Source organism: Hoplias malabaricus, chromosome 9 (assembly GCF_029633855.1).
Source record: "Hoplias malabaricus isolate fHopMal1 chromosome 9, fHopMal1.hap1, whole genome shotgun sequence".
NCBI classification, from domain to species: Eukaryota; Metazoa; Chordata; class Actinopteri; order Characiformes; family Erythrinidae; genus Hoplias; species Hoplias malabaricus.
In genome coordinates this window covers 32,269,010-32,297,006 of record NC_089808.1, presented here as the reverse complement: position 1 = coordinate 32,297,006, position 27,997 = coordinate 32,269,010, and the positions used below count along the sequence as shown (strand labels likewise).

Here is a 27,997-nt window from a genome sequence, read left to right as displayed (position 1 = left end):
CACGGGAAAACACTGAATGATAGATGTAAACCATGTAATTAAGGTTTTCCAGGCCTCTTGTGCTGTATGGTTGTATTGATGTGCTTTGTATGCTTTGTTGTGCTGCTCCTGGTGCTGGGCGGCGGTACTGCAGCGGAGCAGAGTAAGGTTAATCTTTGGCGCTTCATAAGAACATCTCCCGGACCAGCGCTGCTGAGCATCAACAAGCCGCTTTCTGCACCTCTCTGCAGATTCCCATCAGCGCTGAACACATGCAGTATTTTTATATTATTTATCAGAAACAGACATTGTCTTAATTCTTCGTTCTGTCTGCTGAAATCTTTTCCTCTCTCTGTCTGTAAGAAATAATAATGATGAGGTAAGTGCTTCCGGTCGCCATCTTGTCTGCGAGCGGCGTGTGAAGTGTGTTTGTTTGGATTAATCCTCCGATCCGCTGCCTCTTTTATTTTATACATTTGAACCTCTCTGTCACACGATGTCTAAACGGCATCGCTTGGATCTAGGCGATGATTACTCCTCCAGTAAAAAGAGATCCTCCGACGGGTAGGTTTAATCCGCTGAAACTGGGGTTAATGAACATTCCGCCGGCCGCGGCCTCTTTGTGTCTAGTCGAGGCGCCTTTCTAGGTTTAATTCTCCGGTCCACCTTAAACAGAACAGCGGTTATTTTCTGGCGCCTGAGTCATGTTCCACTGGCGTTTTACTGAACACACACTATTCAAGGGCTAAACTAAAACACAAAGGAAGCAGCAGAGTCTGCATAACTAATCCTACGTTAGTGCATTTTTCACGGTAACTCTAACTGCGATTATCGTTAACTGCAGTAGCTATCACTAGGTGTGTGCGTGACTCCGGCTCTCACATGAGATCTTTTATGACCTGTGTCCGACACAGTGGAGCTACTTTGTTGTCCTTAACACAACGTCCAGTACCTATCAGCTAATACAACCTCAAAGTGTAACTTTTACTGAACCAGGAAATCACCAGATTTGTGAACTGAATGGGTATTTTAACACAACAACGCTAAATAAATTGGGACAGATGTAATACATCGCAAATGTGTACGTTTATATATATTTAAATAAAGCTGCTTTCCTTTAAGAGCTTGACAATATAAAGAAAATTCGGTTTTGTGGATGTTACTAGAGTTTTTCCATTACTGAGCGTATAGTCAACGGAGAAAGGGGACTTTTCAGTTCACTTTGGTGCCACAGGGCTCCGTGTAACCGCTGCTCCATTTAAGGTGGAAGGCGAAATTCAAACCAGAACCTAGAGAACAAGACCTCACTTTAAGCCCCAGTTGTGTCAAAGGTGTAACGTTAGCTAAAACAAGACACCAGAAGCAGCTTCAGTTAAAATAACCATGATATATGTGATTAATGACGATGCAGGAGTGTGCTGTAGATACGGAAGTTAGCTACTTTTCTGTGGAAGGTGAAGGTTAATCTGAGAATAGCCGGCTAATGTGGTTCTGACAACACGTGGGTATTAGGCTCTGATGCGCGATGTTAGCTAAGCTTTTACACTTTACTCTTAGTTTACAGTTAACCGTCAATGGTTTGAGTGTTCATTTATTCACTTTCAGTAACTTTAACACACGCGTTAGCCTGTTTTCTGCAGAAGTTTGCAGCTAGCCGGTGTTAGCTTAACGTTAGCCGTTGGTCGGGACTCGGTTGTCTCCCATTTCCTGCGGCCTGTGCTCATGTACTGCCTAGGAAGTCTAATTGTCAGACAACGAGCGTTGTTCCATATTTGGGTTCTTGTTACAGCTTTTGCCTTGTATTTTAGACTAGCAATTTTGCCCCAGGCCGTTACAGTGAAACCGAAATCATATGTATTGGCTGCTTTGACACTTCAGTTTTTGCGCCGCACGCTGAGGCTGTTAGCCCCTGTATACTGAACTTAGCTATTGCAAATTTGTCTTGTCAAAAGGCTGTTCTTACTTGAGACCTAAATAGACCTAAACTACCACAGTGCGGAGGGTGTTGTGCGTAGTGTTGGGAATAGTATTAAGTTAAGTGTAAAACTCCACCTGTCACAGCAATGTAGGTGTCACACAGTTATGATACATGTCGGCGAGAGCTGGTGTTCTAACACGTTATTCAGGGCATCTTCAAATACAGATATTATTACAGTACATCGCTATATAAAGCTCCTGCTTTGTTTTCCCCGCTCAGGTAGCTACATCTGACCAGGTTATGAATGCTACATTGTAAATAGAAACTGGGTCAGGTTTTTGCTTTATATATATATATATATATATAAAGCCAACTGGGAAACGTGTTTTGAACAGATATTTACCATCTAGCACAAAGGCACAGAAGGCCAGTTGTTGTATGGGGCGACAGGTGACAATCTATATGGCAACAGAAGAACAGGGGACACATTAAGTTGGGAGTTTCTCTTATTCATAAAATAGACTCGGGCCGTGAGGATGTAACAAAATAAAGTAATTCGTTCACAAGCCCTGTGACCAATCACAGAGGTGCCCACACTGTAAACACCCAAAAGCCATATCAAGAGTGGGCATGAACATCCACAAATGAGACACGTGGGCCATCATGAGAGACTTGGCTTCTAGTTTGAATATAAAATTAGTTCATATTATTTATTCATATATAAAATCTTCCTGAAAGTGGTTAGTGTAATCAGTCTTAGTAAGGTGACTTTTGCAAAAGATTCTGCATAGCATCTGGTGTTATGTAATCATACCTGTAATGCATGACCTACATTTTGTATGTTGCAGTTGATTTGTTTCATAATGCACACAGAACTCAACTAGTCCACGCTAAGATCTTATTAAATTTCACCCCTAGATGTAGCTGTACACAATTTGAGGTTGATAATCAGTAATTAAACACTGTCCTTTCAAACTTCCTGCAGAAAAGACCGTGATAGAGATCGTGATGACCGATCGAAGGACCGGGACCGTGACAGAGATCGGGACAGGGATCGAGAAAGAGACAGAGACAGGGAGAGCAAGGCCCCAAGCATGACCCTAAACTCAGGCTTAGGTGCTGGTGGAGGAATGCTTCCTCTCAAGCAGACGGCAGTGCATCAGCAGGTCAACCCCTTCACCAACCTGCCACACACTCCTCGCTACTATGAGATCCTTAAGAAGCGTCTTCAACTGCCTGTCTGGGAATACAAAGAGCGCTTCAATGATATTCTCAACCGCCACCAGAGCTTCGTGCTGGTGGGAGAGACTGGGTCTGGGAAGACCACACAGGTATATTACACTATAAATGACACTAGACAATCACTGCCATGGTTTGCTCCGTTTTTAATCTTTTGTCTCACTGGTTTTACCCAGGTGTTGTAAGTGAAGTCTGGACTGACTGCTTTGTAGTAGTTCTTTGAAGAATTTAGCTGTTAAAGCCAACTGACCCTTTTATCTAGTAGGAAAGCACAACACGGAGGAAATGTTTGCATAGAACCAACATTGCTACATTTTGGGAATAGCATTGCAGTTTGAGATGTGTTGGTGGATTAATAAACTGATAGTTGTGGAAGAACTGCATGTTTTTTACCATTGTTATTAATGTTTGCTGGTTAACATGAATAACATGATTGTATAAAACACATAGGAAATATTATGCGGAGCTGCATTCAAGATGCTCACATTACACAATAAAAAAAAAAGCACTGATTGGTCAGAGGATTTATTTGCATAATGCAGTCTTGTGCATTCTGAGGGACACAGGCTTAATCAGACTGTGCAACAAGTTCAACCATTTAAGTTGAACCAAAAATAAGAATAAGGATCTGCTATATGAATAGGCTACGTATTGCATATGTAAGCACTCTGTGTTCTACATGGGCTATGAGTTTGGTCTCAGCCGCAAATAAATAGTAGTAGTAGAAGTAGTACGTAGTAAATGAATGTAAATTAATCTGTGCATTCAGGTGCACATCCCGCTACAAACCGACCCACATGCCTGATGACTACATGACGTAAACATATCATGGAGAGTTCTTTAGTTCTAGAAATGCATCGAAATAAAACCCTTGGTCAGAGACATAACAAAATTAAACAGTTGTAACTAGCACTGAAGCTAAGGATTAAATATCCACTCTGGTTCCTTTCTAAGGCAGAGAACTAGAAAAAGGTAACCGTGTCATTACAAAATGCCATTACAGGAGGTCCTCGGGTTACGTCAGTCCTGAGTTGCGATGTTTCGTGGTTACGACACATCTCCCATTTACTGTATAAAGCCTTGTTTTGACTTAAGTGGTTTTGCGTCGTAAACGTCGTAACGTGAGCTTCGTGTTTGGTGTGCGCGGCGGAAGAATACACGGTTACACGGCTCGGGACCGAGGAGGATAGGTGTTAGGATAGGATAATGCATATGTTCCGACTTACACCAAAAATCGGTTTATGATGCGACGTAGGAACGGATCAACGTCGTAAGTCGAGGACCCCCTGTATTTGGTTTAAATTATATGGTCTTAACAAATATTCAGGCAAACACCAAAATAATTTTTTACCATTTTCAGCCAAATTATTTTGAATATTCAGTGCATTCAGTCTGTTCACTAAATTGCAATGTGACCCAAATCCTACCCATGTACACAATGAAACATAAAACAAACCTTTTTCTTGTGTAAAAGTGCCACATGTCTGTAAATTGTGGCTCCAAAATTTTGACAGCACTTCACAAGTCTCTGATGACCTCCACCTCAATCCTGGATTATTGTTTTATTATATTTTATTTAATTAAATACAATTTACTTGGTCTAGAGTGAAATATCTGAACTGCAGTGTTATTTCTCAAGCTTGTCACAGCCAAAAGGATCTTTTTATAAGGGCAGTATATATGTTCAGTATATTAATAGTTTGAAGACAAAACAAATTAGGGAGTATTTATGACTTCAGCTTGACACAGTGACTTTACGCAAGATTTTACACTTACACTGTCTTAACTGACTTTACACTGTTGTAGTGTTTGAACACTACTGAAAAATATATCTGATGAATATATGCTTGTCCAAACAATTAACTTGTTTTGCATGTTTTACCAACAGATCCCTCAGTGGTGTGTGGATATGGTCCGGTCTTTGCCGGGACCTAAGCGGGGTGTTGCCTGTACTCAGCCCAGAAGAGTGGCAGCAATGAGCGTGGCACAGAGAGTGGCGGACGAGATGGATGTCATGCTTGGACAGGAAGTTGGTTACTCAATCAGATTTGAGGACTGTAGCTCAGCGAAAACCATTCTTAAGTTAGTATTGACAATTTTAATATTCTGAATCTGTTTTTTGCTGATATGTAAATATTTCTAACCTGTAGAAATCTGGATTAAATATAATTCGATATGCGCTAACAGAGAAATGCTACATTTTATTTTTCCCTTCAGGTAATTTTGCTTGTTTATGTATTTGTATCTCATAAAAGACACAGAGCAAAATATTAGATGCAGGTGAATTATATAGCTGAAGGGTTATGTAGTCCAGTCTTATGATTCTTTAACAAGAACACATGTAGCTTTAGAGACAAATACACTTCTATAATAAGAAATCACAATTTACTGTTGCTACTGCTGAAGCTATGTCACACTAGACTAGATTTGTGACATTCTTATGTTTTTCCCTCTGGTGTTCTGAATAACAGTGCCATCTCTACTAAACATTTCAGCTCATCAGTAAATATGTAAAGTGTTGTGTGAAAGCGATGTGATTTCTTGTTGATTTTATGCATCGAAATGTCAACCTCATAAGCTGATCTTTCTATAGGTACATGACTGACGGTATGTTGCTCCGCGAAGCCATGAATGACCCCCTCCTTGAGCGATATGGTGTTATCATTTTGGACGAGGCTCATGAGCGCACCCTGGCAACAGATATTCTGATGGGTGTCCTCAAAGAAGTTGTTCGCCAAAGGATGGACTTGAAGGTGCGAGTGCCTTTAAAATCCTCTAGCAAGCACATCATTGCTACTCTGCTGTGACATGTCACTGGTCCATCACTGTCAATTTGTAAAATCCAGCTCCATTTCAGCTCCAGTTTGAAGTGCAGGGAAAAAAAAAAAGAAAATAGAAGAGCAGAAGATATTGCATTATATTGTTCTGGCACAGTGAGGGACTTCTTACTGTCCACATTTCAAATAGGGTGCTGTAATGTGATCTTGTCATCTGAACCTTCTAACCTCATCAAAAGTCATTTCCTTGGTAACTGCTTTGACCAAGGGAGTGCTGATATGTGATTCTCCTGGTGTTCCACATCAAAGGAGAATGGCAAGGGGCCAGTGACATGTCATACCCACGAACATTCCTCCTACGGTACTGCTTTGTGTGTCAGTGTTTTCGTTTTTCAAGCAGTTTATTTTAAGGAGAGATTTGCATATTTAGTATTCCTACTGGAGTAGCATAAAGGCACACTGAAGTCAAATTAGTTGGTTTAAAAGGAATTATGCTTATCTCAGTGAACATTACCAGAAATGAATAATGAGAGCACACTATGGCTCATCAATTAGGTGTAGAAGCAAAGGACAAATGAATCAATTTCTAGATTAGAGATAATAAGCTGGGAAGAACCATAATGGAAACCTCTTGTCAAAGTCAGCAAATGCCTTAATCTTTAGTAATACATTACAGCTATGAAAATATTGCATTGGTCACAAGTTTGTTCACATTATGTTCAAGCCACAAAAACTGCCTTTTCAAAAGTGACTGCTGCTATAAACTACTGCGAGGGCATTCTTCACCCTGCTTCTTCTGTGCACCACTTTAAAAATTCCTTATCTTTTCTCTGGAAATCACAGATGAAGCTTCTTCACTGCTGAATGCCTGACAGCTGTGTGGCTGTTTGTTTGCAGACAAATGTGGCCATTCCGCTCAGCAATGCGAGGCCAGTCCTTTTTGCAGCAGAGCCAAGCCTGCCCCTGGGTCATCCCATTTTAAGGCAATCAGCCCTAGGGGAGCGGAAGCGCATCGCTTTTTATGGGTGGAATGTGCCGGACCCAATTCTCATAAAGCAGATGGGTAATGACTACTTGTTGTCGGGATCAAATCAAAGGTTATACATGTGTTCAGAGACTGTTAAATGAGGTCTAGGTGACTTCAAATGATCCCTGGCCCTGTGTCCCCATCCGAATTTGAAGTTTAATTTGCCTTGATTAAGAGCAATTATGATGTCTCCTGGTGCGGAAAGGCAGCGGGGTGGACCTTGGAATGTCTCACTTGAAAGGCGTAGAGGTTCATTTTCCTCCATCAGAGCCCTAATATGTCTTATAGAATTGACTCTGGGGAGAACATAGCATGGCCACTCTAGCCTGACCTGGGTGAAGCACAGCAGGGTTAGTCCAGACTATTGTAGCATAGCGGGCACTTAATAGACAAAGCGGAATCGTTACCTCTATTGCCATTCTCTCCCCTTCAGGTTATAGTCATGAGTGCCACCCTGGATGCCGGAAAGTTCCAGGTGTACTTCGACAGCTGCCCCCTGCTCACTATTCCTGGCAGAACGCATCCTGTGGAAATCTTCTACACACCTGAGCCGGAGCGAGACTATTTGGAAGCAGCCATTAGAACGGTTATCCAGATCCACATGTGCGAGGAAGATGAGGGTGATGTTTTGCTCTTCCTCACGGGACAGGAGGTAAACCCTTGTTCAGCCAGTTGTGTGTTATGCTTGTACATGTTTGCTGTTTGTCCAACTGGTGTGCAGAAAAACAGGTGCTTGTAGTGCTATGTAATGATTCAAACATAACGGATGGCCCTTGTACTGTGCAGCTTGCAGTGTCAGTTCACTGTGAGTCAGTGAATGTGCACTAACTGAAACTTCAGCAACTACAGTGTAAGATGTGCAATGTATAGGAACAAAAATGGCTAATTTTTTTGTCCAAAAGTCAGGACATGGCTACTTACGGAGCCACATGAACCCATGAGTTCAGGATTATTTTATGCTTAAAGATGAGTGTGTAGACTATCCTCTCAATGCAGGACTGCACATTGTGACAGTGTTTTTTTGCATGTGCAAGGAGAAGTGTATCCCAAATGATCAGTCGAGTGCGCGCGTGTGTGTGTGTGTGTGTGTGTGTTTGTTTGGGGGGGGGGGTGCATTGGGAAATCTACATTACTTGTTAAGGTCTCTGTTCACATTTATTTTGTTATGTTACGTACATATGTATGTTATGTATGTAACATCTTTTTTTAGAGTATAAAAATAAGGAAGTATGCTCTGTTTTTTGTTTTACAAATTTGACAACACATTTCAAACTCATTGGTTTGGTTCTTGAGCATAATTGATGTCATGTAAGCCAAGATTAGTCCCGCCCTGCTTAAATCTAACAAAAAGAAAACGCTGAATAATAGATTAAAAAAATATATCTATCTCTCAGCGAAGTGAAAAGCCTATATTTTATCATATGCTCTGAAGTGGCAATTTATCACAAAATGTGTTGTGACAAATGCCACCCTGGGATGGAGGATGCCAGAGGCAGGAGACTCTTGGCCTTCTGGCTGTTTAGTACATGAAAATGAACAAAACCAACCACAAGCGCACACTACCATACAAAACTAGTTAAGTGCACGCAAACACAAGTCTCTGTCTCTAGCCAGTCCTTTGTTCCTATCACTTAAAAAAGCTTAAAATCCCCTCCTGTGTGCGTGTGTGTATACACACACACACACACTCACACCATTTTAAAACAATTTTGTGAGTCTATTTCCATCCCTTTCTCCACAGTCCCACAGAGATGGGATCAATGCTCAGATTGATAATAACTGTGGACTCAGCTGGCCTTGGTGCTTGTGTGGAGAGCTGGTGTGCAATGGCAGAATGTGACCCAGATTCAGCCCTGAAATTAAGTCATTTGTTATTTCTCCTTTCTTGCAACTGGTGCCCACCCAACTGTAATAGGGGCTTAGATTCCCACCCAGAGTGATAAATATGGTCACAGATGAAAGGTCAGTAGCGTCTTTGTGTGGGTGTGTGAGATGTGTACTGTGTAATCTGTAAACCAGTGAACACAGAAAAAAAAAAATAGTTGTTTCAGCTCCAGCTTCAGTTATTTTCAGATATAATTGATGTTTCAAACCATTGTTGGTTTCATTGGTTAAAAAAGCATTTACATGTATTTGCTGGAAAGGAAACTATTTTTTTCTGAGATATCGTAGGCTAGATTTGTAACTATTGGATCAGTTTCCCAATCAGAGTTGTTGATTATATTTGCCGGATGCTGGTACTCTGAAACAACCCGGTGCCATCTCTGCTTTCTAGGTCTCGTGTTGTAGGTCTTTTCTCTGGAAGGCTGTGATGCTGTTGAAATTTTGCCAAATGCTGTTATCTCTTTGCTGTATCTTAAACAGTCTCCCACAGATGAAATTCTGTTATTTGCTCAACTGCAGTGTTTCAGATTAGCCTTAGACTGGCATGGCTGAAGATTATTTTTTCCTCTCTCTTGAATCGGTTCCAGCTAATTTGCATCTGCACTATGTAGATTAAAAAGAGCATTTCAAGAATGTTCATCCAGCATTGTATCGAGCCGGCTGTGTGGAGTGAGTGGGCTCGTGTTGGCGTCCTGTCCCAGGTGCAGGCACTCTTCTTTGGACACAGCCTCTCATCCCTTTCCCTAGTGTTTTGGCTGTGTGGACTCCAGTCCTCACAGCTGCTGCATCCAGGGGGCTGATGGTCTATTAATACTTGGCTAATTTGATCAATCCATTCCCATTTACGCTGTCCTGTGTTTTTGTGGCAAGGCTTTGATTAAGAGCTGGCAACACACATTCTACTCTATGAACAGATCTGTGCAATTCAGGACTGTGTCAGAGTTCGGTTTATAAAGTCATTGTGACTCAAATGCTTGATATCTACTTAATGTCAGGCAAAGTATAAGGAATTCTGTCCTATGATGTTTTAGGCAAATGATCACAATCTCTTCTACCAGCATTGCATACTTTATCCTGAAGATGGTGCTAGTGCATCGGGTTTGGTTTTATTCAGTTATAGCAAACAGCATTCCAAGCCCCAGCAAAAAAAATGTGTATAATACCAACATATTGTGTGTGAGAGAGAGTGGGGGTTACGTATTTATTTAGATATCTTTTTTTATGTCTTTTGATTGGTGAAAATTCAAATCAAATTTGGTTGACTAACAATTCAGTCTAATTGGTGTGAGCTAAATGTGGTATAGTTCAGCTGAGCTGTCTTGATAATGCAATTTATTATTTTTATTATTTGTAGTGTTACCTAAGCAAATACTGTCTAATATTTCAATAATATTTGACTAATATTGACTGTTTTGAAATAGTTTAGAGTATAAGTGCAGGGTAGTAGAAGGGCTCTGAAGCTGGTTAGCTCAGTTGTGTCTCTTTAATTTTGTGGGTCAACTGTCTTAATTTTGCAAGTTTCTGGAGGAGCACAGGTCCCTTGTGTGCAAGCCCACTATGTTTGAAATGTTCAGCCTCCCTCAACTGATCCTTTGTGATTTGCTTCAGGGTTTGCATCAGTGCAGCTTTCTCATTTCACATTAGCCCCTCTACATTGCCATCTGGAATAATGAACTGTGCTTGTCTGTATGTATATGTGCACATGCCCTTGTGACTGTTGAATTTGACAGCAGAACCACAGGGAGCTCACCCAAGCACCATGCACTCCAGGTTTAATTTTCTCAGCTACATCGCAACTGGCACTGAAGCACCAGAGCCTCACCACTGCTAGTGGTTTTTTTTTTGCCCCTGGGATCTGTTCCAGGGACAGTTAATGTGATTTGTATGGAAAGACTGGGGTCAAGATTTGTGGAGAACTGATCCAAAAACAACTGCTTGGCCAGTAACTGGGACAAACAGGATACAGTTTAACAAATGTTGACGAACAAGGACAGAAGATGCTATTCGGTGTTAAAATATCATGTTAAGGATATCTGCTTGGCCACTCAGAATGCCTAGTTTCATTTGGTACGCTCTATGCAAGAAACCTTTACTACTGAGTATGCACTTGATGGTGGTGCTTATAAAATTTAGCATCACAGTATTTTCAAACATTTCAAACATTGGCTGTGTGTTTCTGGAAACTTTCCCAGTAAGTTTCCATTAATAACATTAGGTCTTTACTAATAGTACTCTATTTTAAGCTCTAAACAAACTGGCCTGTTGACTTTCTTTTAAAATAAAGCCAAAAAAGACATTGCCGTCATATACACATTAAGCAGTTGTTAAGCAAAAGTTGATTTACAGACTTTTTTTTTTTTAATCTTGAAACTAAAATGTCTTATGAATTATTGTATCTATTCAGTGCAGCTTTATCAAACAGTACTTTTATATGTCTTTGTTACATTCTGAAAGTGAACCTGGTAAACATTTTATAACCTGACGTGTCTTTCTTGTATGCTAAATTGTATCTGTCTGCCTTTGCAGGAAATTGATGAAGCTTGCAAGAGGATCAAACGAGAAATTGATGACCTGGGCCCAGAGGTGGGAGACATCAAAATCATCCCGCTCTACTCCACACTCCCTCCCCAGCAGCAGCAGAGAATCTTCGAGCCTCCTCCGCCTCGCAAGCCCAGCGGAGCCATCGGCAGGAAGGTAAACGTCACCTCTCATCTTCCAAGCATGCTCTACTCAATCATTCATTAAGAACAAGACAGAGAGAGATCTGGAGGATGGGAACGTGAGCTGAAGTAGTAGAGACAGGCAGGACAGTGAGTGGTGGCAGGAGGTTGTGGAAGTGTTTTTCTTTATTTTTCCCCTCCCTTCGTGCACCCTCCATGCTTTGGTGCAGCACTGACTCACAACTTGTGCTGTTTTTGTCAATATATGATTCTGTCTTCTAAGTCACACGTGCAGTTATTACTCATTTACACTTAGCCATTGGATAAATGATCATTGGCAATAGATTACATTGCCTGCAAAATGTCTCATGGACCGTATGATATCACTACTTAAAGGAGATAATTTGGGCCTTCTGTGTGTTTAAATTTTTTATTTATTTTTTTTATTCTCCATCCTGGTGTCTGCAGAGGGACAGCTTGGACATACTTATTGCTTGGCAAGGATCTGAGAAAATCCCAATTTAATCATTGCCTGCTAATTTTCAGACATTTTCTGTGGGAGAGATTGGAACAAATGGAACTGCTCTGTTTTACTCTTTCTTCGGCAGCCCTTTACACTTCGTTTCATCCTTTAGCATCTGTAGCATTAGCAGTCCCTTCAATTCATTCTCCCACAGATGCCGTTTGATGTGCACACAGAATCAAACAGCTCTTTCAGCCTCCCTCTCTTTTCTGTGTTCTTCTCTGTGGCTTCGTGTCGTCATTTCATCTTCCCCAACCACTTCCATGTTTAAAGAGGTGCAGGAATTTGCACCGGTCTGATTGCCTGTAAGCCAGGGTTCTGGCTGCTTTAAAAGTTCAAACATCAGCCAGTGTTTGCTTAGACTCTTCAAAGGGATGTTGACATGAAACGGCGACATAGATACACTGGTGTGGCTACAGTAGAACTCCTGGGATGCAAACCAAGTACTTCCTGACTTGAATAGAGGAAGCAAAGAGGAAGTGTGTCTGATGATGAGAAGCTGGGTAGAGCAGGGAGGGGAATGCTAACTGTTATAAATTTGCTCAGTTGTAATCCATCAGTTACCCAGCCCCCAAACCCTCGACTTTGAAATGACAGCTGTTCCACCCACACCCTGGTTATTTCTTAGAGGTGTCTGACCAACCTTCTGGCATTTAGGTATTATTTTTCTGCATTCTAACTTGTCTGTCCCTGGGTGACTTCAGTTGCATGGAGATGAGCTCAAATTACCTTGTTAAAATGTCATCTTGTCAGACCCTCTGGCATACATTACGTACCATGCAAATGAGTCTCCTTTGGTGTGAGTACAGAAAAGGGTCTGGGTATTGACTGTCCACCTGTGTGATAGCCAGTGGTGTGCTGACAACAGCTGGTTTTATATCTTAGTTGAAGCATTTGTGCATGTCTTGTAGCCTTGATAAAAGTTAAATAATCTTCCTGGTGGTGGCAAGTACATTTGCCCCGTGTGTGTATAGGGGTTTGATAAATGTCACTAAAATGTAGCACAAGGAAAGTTTTTAGGCGATTAAAGAACAGAGACAAAGGCATCACTCTCAGATGCCATTTGCTAGCTCTTCAGTCTCTTCTCGTGCTGGAAACCAATATAATGTGTTTATGAAACCCCAATGTCTGTAAGTGAGTAGAAGAATAAACGGGCACAGTTTGGTTTGCTAGTCTTTCCAAACGTTGAAAAACACTAACCAAAATGAGGATTTTGCTCATGACTGCTCCATAGGTGGGTAATAGACTTATTTTTGCTGTTTTGGATCATTTAAGATGGAAATGTCTCCAAATTCGGGAGATGGCTAACTGCATTACCGACAGTGCTACAGAACTAAACTAGAGTTGCAAATGAGTTTCTGTGGTAGTTCAAACGGTAAATAAAATCTTACAGACAAGTTAAACTTCGGTCATGTACACAAGTCATTTTTTTTTTCCTTCAAACGCATCACTGCACCTTAAAAGAAGCTTATCTTCAGGATGTAAGCAACCAGAGAGGAAAAAAGACATTTGTGTTTTACCATAAAGCTGTGAGATGGTGTCTTTTTCCCTGCAGTTTGTTGCAGTGTTTATTAATATATAAATAAGCTTAAAGTATCATGGCATCCTGCCCCACCCTCTGTTAGAAACAGCATTGTTGTGAGAAAAAGTTGGCATTGACCTCACAAAACATTGATCAGCCCATCTCTAATACAAATTCAGTTTTAAATTGGGTTTAATTTGTCAATGTGGCACTTTCCCTGCTTTTATTGATGAAGAATGACTTGAGCTGGGCAGGATCTCTGTCTAATAACCCAGAAGTAACACACCACTGATACCCTAATGATATTACTGATGAAATGGCTTTTTAGCTCAATGCTACGACAGACAGATTGGAGCCAGTCGTGGCCGTTTGTAGTTTGTGCTTGGCTCCATAAGCATAACCAATCAATGCAATTGATGGAAGGCCCCCATGTATATATAATTATGAGCAAACATATTTCCTCTGTGGTAGGACGGGTAACCTTGTGTTATCATAAACTAAGAAGATGTCTTTTTATCATGACCCAGTCTCCTTTCAGTGCTTGTGAAACCTGCCACTGCTATTTTCACTAATGCAATCTGAGCTCCTGAATCCTTGCTGTAGTGTGCAAATGGAAGTAAACTCTTGCCAGATTACTTTGTCTTAAACTGCTTTTCTTAGGTGAGAGATGAAGATAAAATAGTGCCCAGGAACCATCCTGGAGAATTTTTTAAATATAGATTGGACTCGCTCAGGTGAGATATATCGCCCATCCTGGCCTCATGCACAGCCAGCCACATTTGTTCTGGACCTTTTGCATGTGGATCATTGAATCCACAAAGACGCAATTTCTCTGCACCTTATGGGTCAATGAGAATGGCTCAAGATGTGTAATGCATTCAGTGCCTTTGCCATGCAATTTGAGCCGATAATTTCCGTGCCTAACTCCGTGGAATATTTAAGGTAGAAATTTTTCCGGTCTGTCTTTTCTCTTTGAAGGCTGTAAACTGATCATGAATGTCACTAGGCCTTCGTCTGACAAACTAACGGAATGCAGCAGAACACTGTCATTCAGTAGTCTGTTTTGAGTGTGCTCTTTTGGCTCAGGTCATGGCCCCCTGCCTCCAGGCACCAGATGGGCCTTTTTTCAGCTTGCTCTTCAATTCTCTTCATGAATATATAGCCAGATGATATTTTCAGTGGCTGAATTACATGAGGTCAAGGGCTGCATTGGTTTGGGGGTTGGGTGGATGGGCAGAAGTTAGGCTGCTGCATTAATAACTAAAATCAGGCATTCTGTGGCTGGAGAGATATCCGCTCTTAAAAGGTAGGATTTAAATCTCTTGGTGACTTTTGCCTTCACTCATTGGAAGAAAGCTTTGCACCAGCTTTGGTGCAGTGGAAGAATTTGAGTGAGTGTGTTAGTAACTACAGCCATAGACCGAAATAAAAATTACATCTCCATATATGCTTATGTTTTAAGGGTCAGGGGCTCTGTGAAATTTTAAACGGCATCATGAACGAAGACAACATTTTCAACATACAGTGCCAAGTGTTACGTGCCCAGTAGATTTAACTAATGTTCAAAATGTGACCGTATTTTACGAAGATCTCTCGGGGGAAGAGATCAGGTTAACCTAGTGATCAGATCTCTAGATCTGACAGGCAGCCTTTACTCTCAAACACACCAACAATATGCCTACTAGTCAATAAGCCAATCTGAAACAGAGTAGGGGAAGGCCTTGGGTCTTGGCCAAACGGATTAAAGCCCAATTTATAGTTTGGGGTCGAACCCGCACATAGCTGCGGACTTTGATGCACACCTCCCCTGAAATGTAACTACACAACGCGGATCTCAGCAGTTGATTGGTTCACAGAGCCTCGTGTTCCCGCCCACACATTCCCACGAACATCTGCGTAGGGGGCAAGCGCAGGCTACATGAGTATGAGATGATTTCAGAAAAGCAGTGCATTTCTGTTTCTTTTTATTATTTGCTGTTTTTCCTCAATGCTGTAGCGCGAATGAATTTTGAACCATGAATCCATGCAATAGACAGTCTGGATTGCATCAGAGCCTCATGGAGTCTGTAGGCCATTTTTACGTACTGGGAACATCTTCCAGTGGGGCTTCTGTGCATGGAACTGTTACTTTCACTTTTTAAATTTCTCTCCCTTTGTTTGACTCTCTTTCCTCCATGGGTGTGAGTGTAAACGGTGGCAGAGACCCATAAGATATAGAGTGAGTTAGTTTAGCTTTAAGGGGTAATTGTAATAGAAAATGATCTGGGAATGGGGGAATCTTAGCTCCTCAGACATCTGCATGCTCCCAACTCAGACACACACCACCTTGTTTCTTTTTTTGGGGTTCTCTCTATTTTCTATGCATTTGTATGCTCTGTTAAATCTGAGAGAAAATAAACGTTGCAGCCACCCCTGATGCTTTCATCCGGCTTTGCAAATCTGACAACTGATCCCTTGAACTCTCCACCCTTTTTCTAAAGCTGTGAGGCAGTTTGTTGTTTGAAGCCTTTTTTCTCCAATCATGAAGCTGAATTTTAGCTTTTGATTCAAGCATTGCAGCCTTTTTCCTTTCAAACCTGTTCATTAAATAATCACCTCTTTACACATTCAGTTAATTAGGTATCTAACTTTGTTTTTGGACCTAGAACCCCCCCCACCCTGTTAGTCAGTTTGATGAATTTTAATTTGGTCGTCTCTCTTGTGCTGCATCATGATTTGCATGTTGTGAACACCTCGGGGTGTATGAATCATCTACCTCTGTGTTACTATGTTTGTCCAATGTGACAGGCTTTTCTCTGAGGCGATTTATAGCCCAAATCCCTTCTACCACCAACCTCTTCTTGGAGCTTTCATTCTCCTCTTGAGCAGACGCTTTGTCGTCTCAGTGTATCAAAGACGCCTACGGTCTCCAGCTCTGAGTGTGCTCAGTGTGTCACTGTACCGCACGCGTGGGCCACCCGTACTCTTAAGACCAAGAGCCTGAGCGAATGAAGGAGAGTGACGTGGCATGAATAATGGAGATTTTTTGGAGGTGGGCTGCCCCAGTGAGAGGAAGCACCATGCTGTGAGCAGGCATGTGTCTTCCCTCCAAAATGAGCAGCAGTAATGTGTCTGGACGGGCTGCTCGAAGGAGAGCAGTCCAGCTCAGCCTGCACACGGCCGATTTGACTTGATTGCAGCAACTGTTGCTGCCCTCCCCTGTTGGGTTTTGTTAGGCTTCTGCACCACAACAGCTCACTGGCTTGTCTTTCAGGATTTTGTTCTCCCACTTTTTGCTAAACAAATTACAGTACTTGTTTATGTATGAGCATACAATTTTTATATATTTAAAATAATTTTATTGATATTTCTAAACATGCTTGTATCCTAAGGGTTTAATAATAGACCATTTGATTCATGATACTGAGGTCAATATTCCCTCAATTTTAAATGATGGCCGTGTTTCCGTGTTAATCTTAGGAGTAGAACTTGTGCCAGTGGGTTCTTGACTGGTGCTCAAATTTACATTCTAAATTACGATATATATATATAAAACACACACGGTAGTACCCTGGAGGTCGACCATTTCTGAAGTCGACGCCAAATGTCGAGAGAATTTCGACTCGGAGGTCGACCTTAAAACTCGGACCCCGACCCATGCGACTTTTGTAAACAAAAGTCTTAGTGGCTTAGCGGTTAGCACGTTCGCCTCTCAGCGCTGGGATCTTGGGTTCAAGTCCCATCTGGGTGGAGTTTCCATTTTCTCCCCGTGTCTGCGTGGGTTTTCTCCGGAGTCTCTGGTTTGTTCCCACAATCCAAAAACATGGAGGGTAGGTGAATTGGCTTCTCTAATAACTGTCCTGGTGTGTGAGTGAATGTCTGTATGTGGGTGAATGTGTGTGTGCCCAGATATGGATTGGCACTCTGTCCTGGGTGAAATCCTAGTGCCCGATGCAGTCCTCCAGGTGGACAGTAATTTCTGGTCGAGAGTACGCTGTGTGTGTTTGGCTGCCACTTTGTGTGTGTGGATTGAGTGTTGTGAGCAGTATGGATTGTAAAGCGTCCTTGGGTATCTAGAAAGGCGCTATATAAGTGTAACAGTTAGACCCACGCGACTTTTGTAAACAAATGCTGCTCGTGTTCAACTTAACTGACGCTACTTGGCGTCAGTTTACGGTGTCGTTCCACAAGGTTGGAAGCTTTTTGAGGTTGTGCTCCAAGTTTTTGCGTATTTTACGCGTTTTTGTGACTTTTTTATGGTAAAACATTTATGGTTGAGAACCAGTTAATCGGTTTTCAGTAATTTCTTATGGGGAAAATTCGATTAGGAACTCGACCGCATCAGTTGTCGATGCGAGTTCCAGAAAGAATTACCGTCAGCTTCCGGGGATCGTGTGTGTGTTTATATATATATATATATATATATATATATATATATATATATATATATATATATATAGCAAGTTACAAATCTCACATACATTTGTAAACCTAGGCGTGATATGAGTGACCCGGTAAGTTGTTGCTTGACAGTTCCTGGAGGTATATGTGGTAAGTTATATGCATACCTGAATTGTAAGGCTTAACATATTTTAATAGAAGATATGCATCACCAACACTGGGCTAGAAAATCTTGACTTTCTCATTTCTGTCAGAACACACCAAAGCTCTCTTAATCTGAGCTTCATCTCTGTTCTGCTTCCACAGGTCGTGGTGTCCACAAACATCGCTGAGACGTCCCTGACCATTGATGGCGTGGTGTTTGTAATTGATCCTGGCTTTGCCAAGCAAAAGGTTAGCCCTACTCCTCTGGCACACTCTGCTAATCTCACCCCATCATCTGCCTCTCTTTCCTCTGAAATCCCCTGATAAACCGAATGGCAGGGGCCTGACAGCAGTCTGAGATGGAGAAGCTAGTTAGTTATTCTGCTGACATTTCCCTGGCCTTGCTGCTCTTGTCATACATGTAGTCCTGTTGCAGCTGAATGATGGGGTCGTGTCGGCATATTGTAGAAGGGCTCTGTCGTGGTGTATGTTGCATGTTTAATTTGTGCCCTCTGCTCTTGCGTCATACAGGTGTATAATCCCCGCATCAGGGTGGAGTCACTGCTAGTGACCGCTATCAGCAAAGCATCAGCCCAGCAGAGGGCGGGGCGTGCTGGACGTACACGTCCAGGAAAATGCTTCCGTCTCTACACCGAGAAGGCATATAAGACTGAGATGCAGGTGAGTAATTTATTATGGTAACCTTTTGCTATGTTTGTTTGCTGAAGTCCTGACAAATGTTAGGCTGTTTTAATGTACATACAAGTTTGACTACCCCTGGTTACATTACAATTAGGGTTTTTTTCCATTCCCTCCCCCGAAGGAGATAAAAAAATAAATAAAATCCATGTCTTTTGCATAGGTCATATTTTGTGTAATAATTATGATCTTTTCCCACCAGTGTATTAAATTCAGCATAAAAACAGTAATTGATACAGGCCCTCTGTTAGTTTGCATTTGCCTTCCTTAGTGACGGAAACAAAACGGATATTTCACATTCATAGTCACCCTCATATATTATTTTCCTTGAAACACAAGTTACTTGATCTGTTGAACTAGTTATCTAAACTATTTCACACCCAGTTATGGCTATCAGATGTTTGCAGCACCTGGGTATGTTTTTAGAATGATATGTGTCTCTTTTAAAGAGTTATGTTGAAATGGTCAGCTAGTACTAATGCTCTGATGATGAAATCTTAGAAAATGCATTTTAAAGAGCAGCCAAAATTGTTCATTTGAAAACAGACAGATTATTCATTTTATTTTATTATTTGTTAATTTTTTTTAAAGCTACAGTCTTAGTTTAAGTGCATGGTCAGTTATGGCTGGGCTTTTCACACATGGCAAAACTAATTGAACAAATCATTTACATGGTGATCTTACAGAATGTGCCTTGATGCCCAATATACACTGATAAGCCAAAACAATAAAAATTGCCTCCCGTTGTCTACACTCATTGTTCAATTTTACAGCTCCAATTACCAAATTGGTGAAATCTGTGGTTCTAAAATGACTGAATCTAGTCTCTGTGTAGCTCTTCATATATTGTTGGCATCTTTTCACCCTGTTCTGTCAATTTTATTTATTTATTTTTTATTATTATTTTTAATATATGGATGGAGTTGTCTGTAAAAATAATGAAATAGTAATTAATGATAAAAGGCCATGTGGAAACCTTCCTTTCAAACAGATGAAGACTGAATCTTAAATCATGTTCAGTATACTAAATGCCATCTCAGCTCTTTTGATACATGAGGACAGTCTAATGGGAGACCTTGACTAATTTATTTTCTCTCTCCCTCTCTATCTCTCACATATACACACACAGGATAACACATATCCTGAGATCCTCAGGTCCAACTTGGGCTCTGTGGTGCTACAGCTGAAAAAACTAGGCATTGATGACTTGGTGCACTTTGACTTCATGGACCCACCAGGTATGGAAGTTCTTTAGAGACACCATTGGCTGCTTATTAGAACAGACTAGTAATTTAGGCTTCTGAACTATTTAATTAGTTAATTACTGAATTAATTGCTTTGCTTCTGAATTATTGATATTCCCAAATATTTGAATTTGCTTTGATGTCTGTTGCATAAAATCTTCAGTATGTAACTGCTTATGGACAGTTAAAACAGTTCTGGAAGTTATTCTTATTCTGGATTGCTGTTGCTTTGTTTACAGTAGTAGAGATTTAGCAGAACACAAGGGGTGGCAAATGTGTGACAAATTGGATCAAAAATACTTGCCGGAATATATTATAGCTGTACCTCTCCGAGAGAGTGTTGGCAGTTGACAGTTGCCTTTTAGCTTACTTTTTCTGGCAGTGCTCAGGGGCACTGATAGACTAATTCTTCACAGTATGGCCAGTGACTGAATTGGAGTGACTGATTTATTTTTGTGAGAGTCTATCTTGCTTGACTCTTTCTGTCCTTGTCTGCCTTGGGCTCAAAGCATGCCCAACTCCCCCTGTGTAATTCTTTTATCAATAATGGAGGCTCTGCATCTCTTTTGTGTTTTGTATGTTCTCCTCTTAGACACAGAGGGACTGATTCTGTTGATCCTTAAACAATAGTTTTTATTTAACCCAGTCCCTGCTAAGATAACAAATGCTTTATTGAAATATTGTTTACTAGCACCATGACTTGAATGTAATTAAATTAGAACTACTCGATTTTGCTGAACCAGTTGTCTACTGTATGTTTTATGCTTACAATTAAAAACATCTTTTAGACTGGATGATAAACCCAACTGTTTACAGAAGAGTTATTACATTAACTTAACTGTTTAAATTGATATCATTGGTTAATCGGTTGTTTTTGTTGGATAGTGGTGACTTGATTAAATTCAGAGTGTAAACTCCTAGTTTGAAGTCTCCTAGCTACTTATATTAATGTAATGCACAATATCTCCCTCATCTTTTCCTTGCAACAATGAACTTACTTGCCCAGAGAACACAGAAATGAAGAACCAGAATTAGACAAAGCTTGGTGACATTTGCTGAGCGTTCATTCCCTGATGTGCAGTTTCATGTACCTTTTTAGTTCTCTCACTCTCTCTCTCTCTCTCTCTCTCTCACCACACATATATAGGCTTGGTTTAAAATATAAGCACCTCTTGTGTTATCACAGTCAATAGTTTATTCTTGATGAGGGTGCACAGTGTATATAGATTACATTTTCCGCCCGGGTTCACCACATGGCGTCCACCCTCTTTTTTTTCCCCTCTCTTGCCCGAAGTATGACTTGAGCTAGCACATGTAACGCTGCATGCTTTCACCAGGTGCAGAGGGGAATGAGTGCTTGGTACACACAATCAATACAAAGACTTAATCACTAACAGATGCCTTTTATGAAATTAAGTTTCCTCAGTAATTGAATGTATAACTTTACATTTTCCACTGTTCAGCAGCCTTATCAAAGCCTTTGGCGAAGCTAATTTTCACTTAACATTCAACTGGTCATTAGGCCCTGCTTTTCAAGAGCCAAAGGTCAATAATTGAATTTTGTGGTGCGTGTGAAAGTCGTAAGGGTTCGCTCTGGTTGCGTGTGTCTAGTGTTGATGTATTAACTGCAGGGTTCCCCTGTGATTGTGTTTAGTGGCTGTGTTTGGGTATGCTTGTTAGCTTGATGAAAAATGACATATTTTCTGCATTGAAAGTTAATTGATTATTAGCAGGATGTGCAATTTGTTTATTTTGTATTCTGTATTTGATTTTAAACTGTGTTTCTGTGATGTCTCTCCCCCACCACCTATCCTTACCAGCTCCTGAGACTCTGATGCGTGCTTTGGAGCTGCTAAACTATCTTGCGGCACTGAATGACGATGGAGACCTGACGGAACTTGGCTCTATGATGGCAGAGTTCCCCTTAGACCCTCAGCTGGCTAAAATGGTTATTGCCAGTTGTGAATTCAACTGCTCTAACGAGATCCTCTCCATTACTGCCATGCTATCAGGTAATATACACTCAGCACCACTGCCATGTTTGACACTATTAGCAGTCGTCATATACCTGCATGTGAGATGGTGACTACAAGTATATTTATTTTTCTTCATATTTAAAGCAATACATGAGTTTGGTTACAAAGCATATACATGAACATTGAGCTTTTGTCCTCCATGATCTTGATGGATATTCCTATTTCAGTGAACTATAGACGGTTTTCCTGACAAAAGCAAGTAGTTGTAATGTAAAGTGCTAAAGGTATCTAAATTTGATGACTCGGGTAAAGGTGTATTTAGCCTATTTTTAGTTGCTTTGATAGATAATCCTGTTATCCACAAGTCTGCTTAAAAGAAGAACTTGAAAAAAGCAAGTGTCAGTTAAAGGTGCTATATCTGACATTCTGCAAATAGTTATTGCACTAGAGCCCAGTATCTCGGACCAAAATAAATGTAGAGCAGACAAGCATAATGGAGCTCAATATTCACAACATTTCAAATCATGGCTACTCTACCTGGTCACTCAAGAAAACAGACAAGGAATGTTTATTTAGCCATCCAGTTACTTTTATAGAATCATGTTGGAGGTTTTGGCAGCTTTTAGCATTTCATGCCTAATTACAGGAAGTTGGGACAGTATGAAAGACAGAGTTGGGCATTACTCTGCGATTGCCTTCACCCCCAACAATAAGTAGAAACCACGTAAAACTGTTAAATTCCTTACCACAAAAATTCCATGCTGCCTTAAGAAAACTGTCATTGGTTAGCAGTGAACATACAAAATTTCTGTTGTTCTTGTTTTAACATTCAGTTGCACACATGGAGAATAATATATAACACCCCTCTCGAATTTATTTTAAAATAAAATTCAATTCCCAGTTTTTTTGTTTTTTTTTCTGCTTTATCCCAAAAGCACATTAGCACACTACATAGGGTATAAAATACTGCACTATTTTTATTATTATTAGAAGGACACACAGTATTGGAAGTATTAGACAGTAAATGGCGAGTGGGTGTGTTTTGAGACACAACGTTATTATGCAATGTGAATCCAACACTTACAAGACCAAATGTATACAATGTAACAAAACACAAAGTTAGGTTCTGAGCCTGGGTTGGATTTTAGGTGCAAAAAACTAGTGCTCTCAATCTCGGAAAAGGCTGTCCAGTGTTAATGGGTGGCGATTGGTTTTTGTGGAGGGACATTTTGACAGTCTCACATGAATGTTTAGTTTGTGTGCAACAATGTGTTGAGGGCCAAGGTTGCCTCAGCGCAAGACTAACATGCACATGTGGCTGTCCCGGCAATGAAAACAGCGTAGAGAACACAGTGTGTGTGACTCCATTCTCTAATATATACAGTACTGTGCAAAAGTTTTAGGCACGTGCAAAAAAAAGTTGGGAAGTAAAGATAACTTCAAAAATAATGGAAATAGTTATTTATTACTTGACAGAAAAAGACAACAATGTGTAGTGAACATTAAACAAAAGAAAGTCAGTATTATGTGATGACATGCTTTTTTTTTTTTTTTTTTTTTAAATATTAGTCTTGTGTACATTTTATACAGTTTTATAAAGAAATTAGATGGTAGTTTTACTGAGTGTCTTGGAGACTCTGCCACAGTTCACAGAAGTTGCATTGTCACATTATTTATTTATTTTTCCCATGCAAAAACTCAGGAGCCTTCATTGTGGGTTTTTTTTAAATATAAGGTGCTAAATTTATTTTTTTTTTGTAACATTGTTGGTAAAGTAAATCTAATAGGTTTTTGTACAGACTCAATAATGCAGAATTCATAAAATAGATATCTATAACAGAATGTGTGCCTAAAACTTTTGCACAGTACTGTTTTTATTTATATGTATATATGTAATTTTATATTTTTTGTTTACTGCTATATTAATATTTAAAATGTCATATGTAGCACCTTTTTAACATCTGCTAAGTATCTTAAAAAAAAATTGTACTTTATTTGTGGCTTAACTGTGCCACAGAATGTTAAGCGTCCAGTTTTATGCCTGTTGAGATGAATTCAGGATTTTGTTGAATGGAGGGGTGGAGAGTAGGAAGACTGGAAACCAAAAACATAAGGTGTGATGTAAACCATTGGCAGGTTGGCACCAAATGCCGTCCAGTTGCCTATTATTGGTATGTCCAGCTTGCCATGTTGAACTTAAGTAAATATTTTGAATCAGATATCGCATTATGGTTTTTCTGTTAATTACATTTTTTTGGGAGATTATGCCTAATTAAGCAAGCCTTTAGACAAGCCATTGTTGAATTTCCAGTGATCAAAGACAATTCAAGCTAGACTTGGGTAAAATTGGCATCTAATCCTACTAAAGTGCCCTGACTGGGATGGTTCCCGAGATCATTTGACTGAAGATGTACTTTATTGCCACAGTACAACACCTCTGGAATTTCCCACATTAAGGCAAACGGAAGCGGCACGCGTACCTACTCCCACCCCCCTCTTGGTGTAGCATACCCTGTGCCGTGCTCTAGCCTCTGAACTAGGCCTTGTGTCCTGTTTGGGTGAACGCTTGACTCATCCCTATGGGCGGCTGTGTTGGGGCCCATACCAACCTTGTTTAGTCCCACAGTGCTTCGTGCGCCCCACTGAGGCCAAGAAGGCAGCTGATGAGTCCAAGATGAGGTTTGCCCACATCGACGGGGACCACCTGACCCTGCTGAATGTCTACCATGCCTTCAAACAGAGTATGTAAATTACATTATTGTAATTTTAATAGATTGATGAATTACTATTTTCTAGCCTTAGAGCTGTGTCAGGAAACTGAAATAATTCAATATGCACCAGACACTGAAAACAAGATCAGTTTGTCAGATAAAGTGTCATTTTGCCAATGTCTGCAAAGATCATTTAGGTTGTTGTTGAACGCCTTATAAAATCGTTGCTACACGGTCTGTCCTTTCATTTCAGATCATGAGTCTGTGCAGTGGTGCTATGACAACTTTGTGAACTACCGTTCACTGATGTCCGCTGATAACGTGCGGCAGCAGCTGTCGCGCATCATGGACCGCTTCAACCTGCCGCGGCGCAGCACTGAATTCACCAGCCGAGATTACTACATCAACATTCGCCGTGCTCTTGTCACCGGCTTCTTCATGCAGGTGTGTTTGCATGTTTGTGTTCGGCCATGTGTGTAATAAGGAACTGGGGGTCAGTGCTGGGTTACCCTTTGTAACTTTGTGTCTGATGGCTGATTAGTATCTTTTTTTAAATCCTGTTCCGAGTACCTGTTCCGAGTGCCCTGAAGGACACTACTAAATATTCCTCCTCTTACATTCATGGGATGCTGATGCTGTTAGAAGTGTGTAGCAATGTCCTGCAGCTATCCAAGTTGTTTTTCGACGAATATACTGGCATTAACCTTTTTTTAAAATAATTTTTTATATATATCTTGCAGGCTCAAAACGAATGTGTTCACATATAAATACAGAGCCATTTTGATGTGGCCTTAAGGGTCCCATCAGCGATCTTTATAAATCAAGTTGTTTTGGCATCATTCACTGGAACGATTCCAAATGGCCTAAATGTTCAACATCTTTTGCCATAAGGGACAATTTAATAGAGTCAAAGAAATGTGGACATACATGAGCTTAACTGAGGGATAATTACTTTAAATGTGCAGAAAATTATTTGGTTATCATTATCAGTGTTGCACTCTTACCTCATAATGAATAGATGGAAACCTGGTTGACAGCCTACAGTCACTCATGTTTGTCACGATAATGGATAGCTCCCTTTTCAGAGTGTGACCATTTAAGCACATAATAAGAAATAATCCATTTTTGGCCTGCCAGAGGAAAACAAATGGCATTTTTAGTTGGTTTGTTTCCAGAAGGATCTGCTTGAAAACAAGAGGCCTGACTACTTGAATTACTTCATTAATATCAAAATATTTGTCAGCATTAACCTTTACTGGCAAGACAAATTTGCACCTTCGTGTACAAATTAAGAGGTTCTGTACTGTCAACATCTCTGTTTGCTCTGAGATTTTATTGAGATTGATTGCACAGGTTAATCTCCATGTTCATATGCTGCATGTTTAAGCGGCTGGAGAACCAAACACTCCGTGTGGGAGGGTGACTGTGCTTGCGAGATTTATTTGTTAATTTGCTTCTGGTGTGTTATCAGGTAGCCCACCTGGAGCGTACAGGGCACTATTTGACGGTGAAGGACAACCAGGTGGTCCAGCTGCACCCCTCCACTGTGCTGGACCACAAGCCTGAGTGGGTGCTCTACAATGAGTTTGTGCTGACCACCAAGAACTACATCCGCACCTGCACGGACATCAAACCTGAGTGGTAAGCTAAAAATCCTCATGTCGTGCTTGTGTTTGCGTGCTTTATGCAAATGCAGGGTGCAAGTCTGAGCAATTTCTTCTGCATGTAAATAGTGTGTATGCTCACAATGAAGAGGATAATAGAAGAGAATCAAAATACTTTAGTATAAGTTGGTCTGAGGTAAACCAAAAATACTAAAACTGGTCATATTCAGTGAAGGAAAAAATGGATATTTATGATGTTTTAAAGATTGGGATGAGTCTGTATTATTTTACAGATTGTTTAGTCTTTAACATTATCACATATCAACATTGAGAGGGGTGGAGTGAAAGACTTTCTCTCTATAAACCGTTATAGACAAGGACAACAGCTCAGCACCATATATATTATATAATAATAACACAATTTTAATGAAGCTGTGGCTGTACTTTATAAACTCAGTAAGACAGATGAGCAGAAATGTGAGGTAACCAAATAATATGCTTCAGACAGCATGCTTTATCTGAAATGATGTTGCTTTGTTGCATGATGGTTTGAGTGTATATTTACTTTGCAAAATGTAATTCGTTTAAAATACCACATTTTAAATAAATAGGAATATTTGACCAGAAGTTGACAGCTGTAGCGTGAACGTGCATAATATTGTACCTTTTTAAAAGAAGAAATTGACAGGGCTGTAAATTAGTTTAGAGGAAAACCTGTGTCATTTGACTACTTCACATAATTATACATTTTACTTTCTCTTCTCTAGGCTGGTCAAAATTGCTCCACAGTACTACGAGATGAGTAACTTCCCTCAGTGTGAAGCCAAGAGGCAACTGGAGCGCATTATCGCTAAACTCCAAACCAAGGAATACTCTCAATACTAAATGCCCTGGTTGGCTCAAGGACAATATGAAATTTAACCCTCAGCTCTCTGTGAGGTTTCTTCTCTGAACTCTGAAAGTTGTACATTGTCATCTTTTCAACATTAGGTTGCCATTTATATATATTTTTTTCTTTTCTGTTTCAGTTAATGTTAAGATTATTTTTATAAGATTTTTTTTTTCTTGCTCCCATCCCTTCCTTTTTTTGTTGGTTACCTGAGATAGCACATCGCAAGTGGTCTTTGTAGGCACTAAGGAATCGGTTAAGTTGGGAGCGAATGCTCAACAGCGACACAGACATAGACCATCTTTATGCATGATCATTCATGTGAATGTTGACATTCCTTATAGACATTGTGAACTTTTACTGATGTAACTGAGTAGACAAGTCCTTGTTTATTCTGTTAAAAAAAAGCTTTGAATTCAATAAAAGCTATTGATATCAGCTGTGGTTGATCCGTCAGACTATGCCTTTGTCAAATAGCTGCCTTGTTTGTCCTCAGGCCTCAACAGAAAACCATTTCTACAATTTTAGTTTTGTTGTGCAAAATATGATGAAAATATTAGATAATGTTGGATAAACGCTCGGGATAATGCGTCTTGTACAAAAAGCTGTTTCAGTAGTATTTATTTATAGAAGGTGAAAATAGATGGGTAATTGGAAAGAGATGATGTATTCAATGGTTTGACATCTCATGAATGGTGTTTTTAAGGTTTCACTGTTTACTCCTCTTTTTATATCCAGTCCTGATAACACAAACTTTTACAAAAGCCTGCATTTCCAGAATTGTTGCTATTGTCGCTGGACAACTTTTCTGATTTGTCAAG

At 40.3% G+C, this 27,997-nt stretch overlaps 1 protein-coding gene across 2 annotated transcripts; it reads left to right on the top strand.

Moving 5' to 3' along the window:
* Window positions 1-179: 179 nt before the first annotated feature.
* Window positions 180-27,604, top strand: dhx15 (DEAH (Asp-Glu-Ala-His) box helicase 15). Of its 2 annotated transcripts, none has more exons than XM_066681104.1 (14): window positions 180-358; window positions 2,883-3,228; window positions 5,025-5,218; window positions 5,730-5,889; window positions 7,374-7,592; window positions 11,351-11,518; window positions 18,216-18,302; window positions 18,585-18,734; window positions 19,882-19,990; window positions 21,817-22,008; window positions 24,591-24,713; window positions 24,937-25,127; window positions 26,155-26,324; window positions 27,055-27,604. In XM_066681104.1, the coding sequence occupies exons 1-14, from the start codon at window positions 351-353 to the stop codon at window positions 27,170-27,172; spliced, it is 2,235 nt and encodes a 744-aa protein (XP_066537201.1). In that variant the 5' UTR covers window positions 180-350; the 3' UTR covers window positions 27,173-27,604. The 2 variants fall into 2 exon arrangements, with proteins under 2 accessions (XP_066537201.1, XP_066537200.1); XM_066681103.1 differs by lacking the exon at window positions 180-358 and adding an exon at window positions 375-543.
* The last annotated feature ends 393 nt before the right edge of the window (window positions 27,605-27,997 follow it).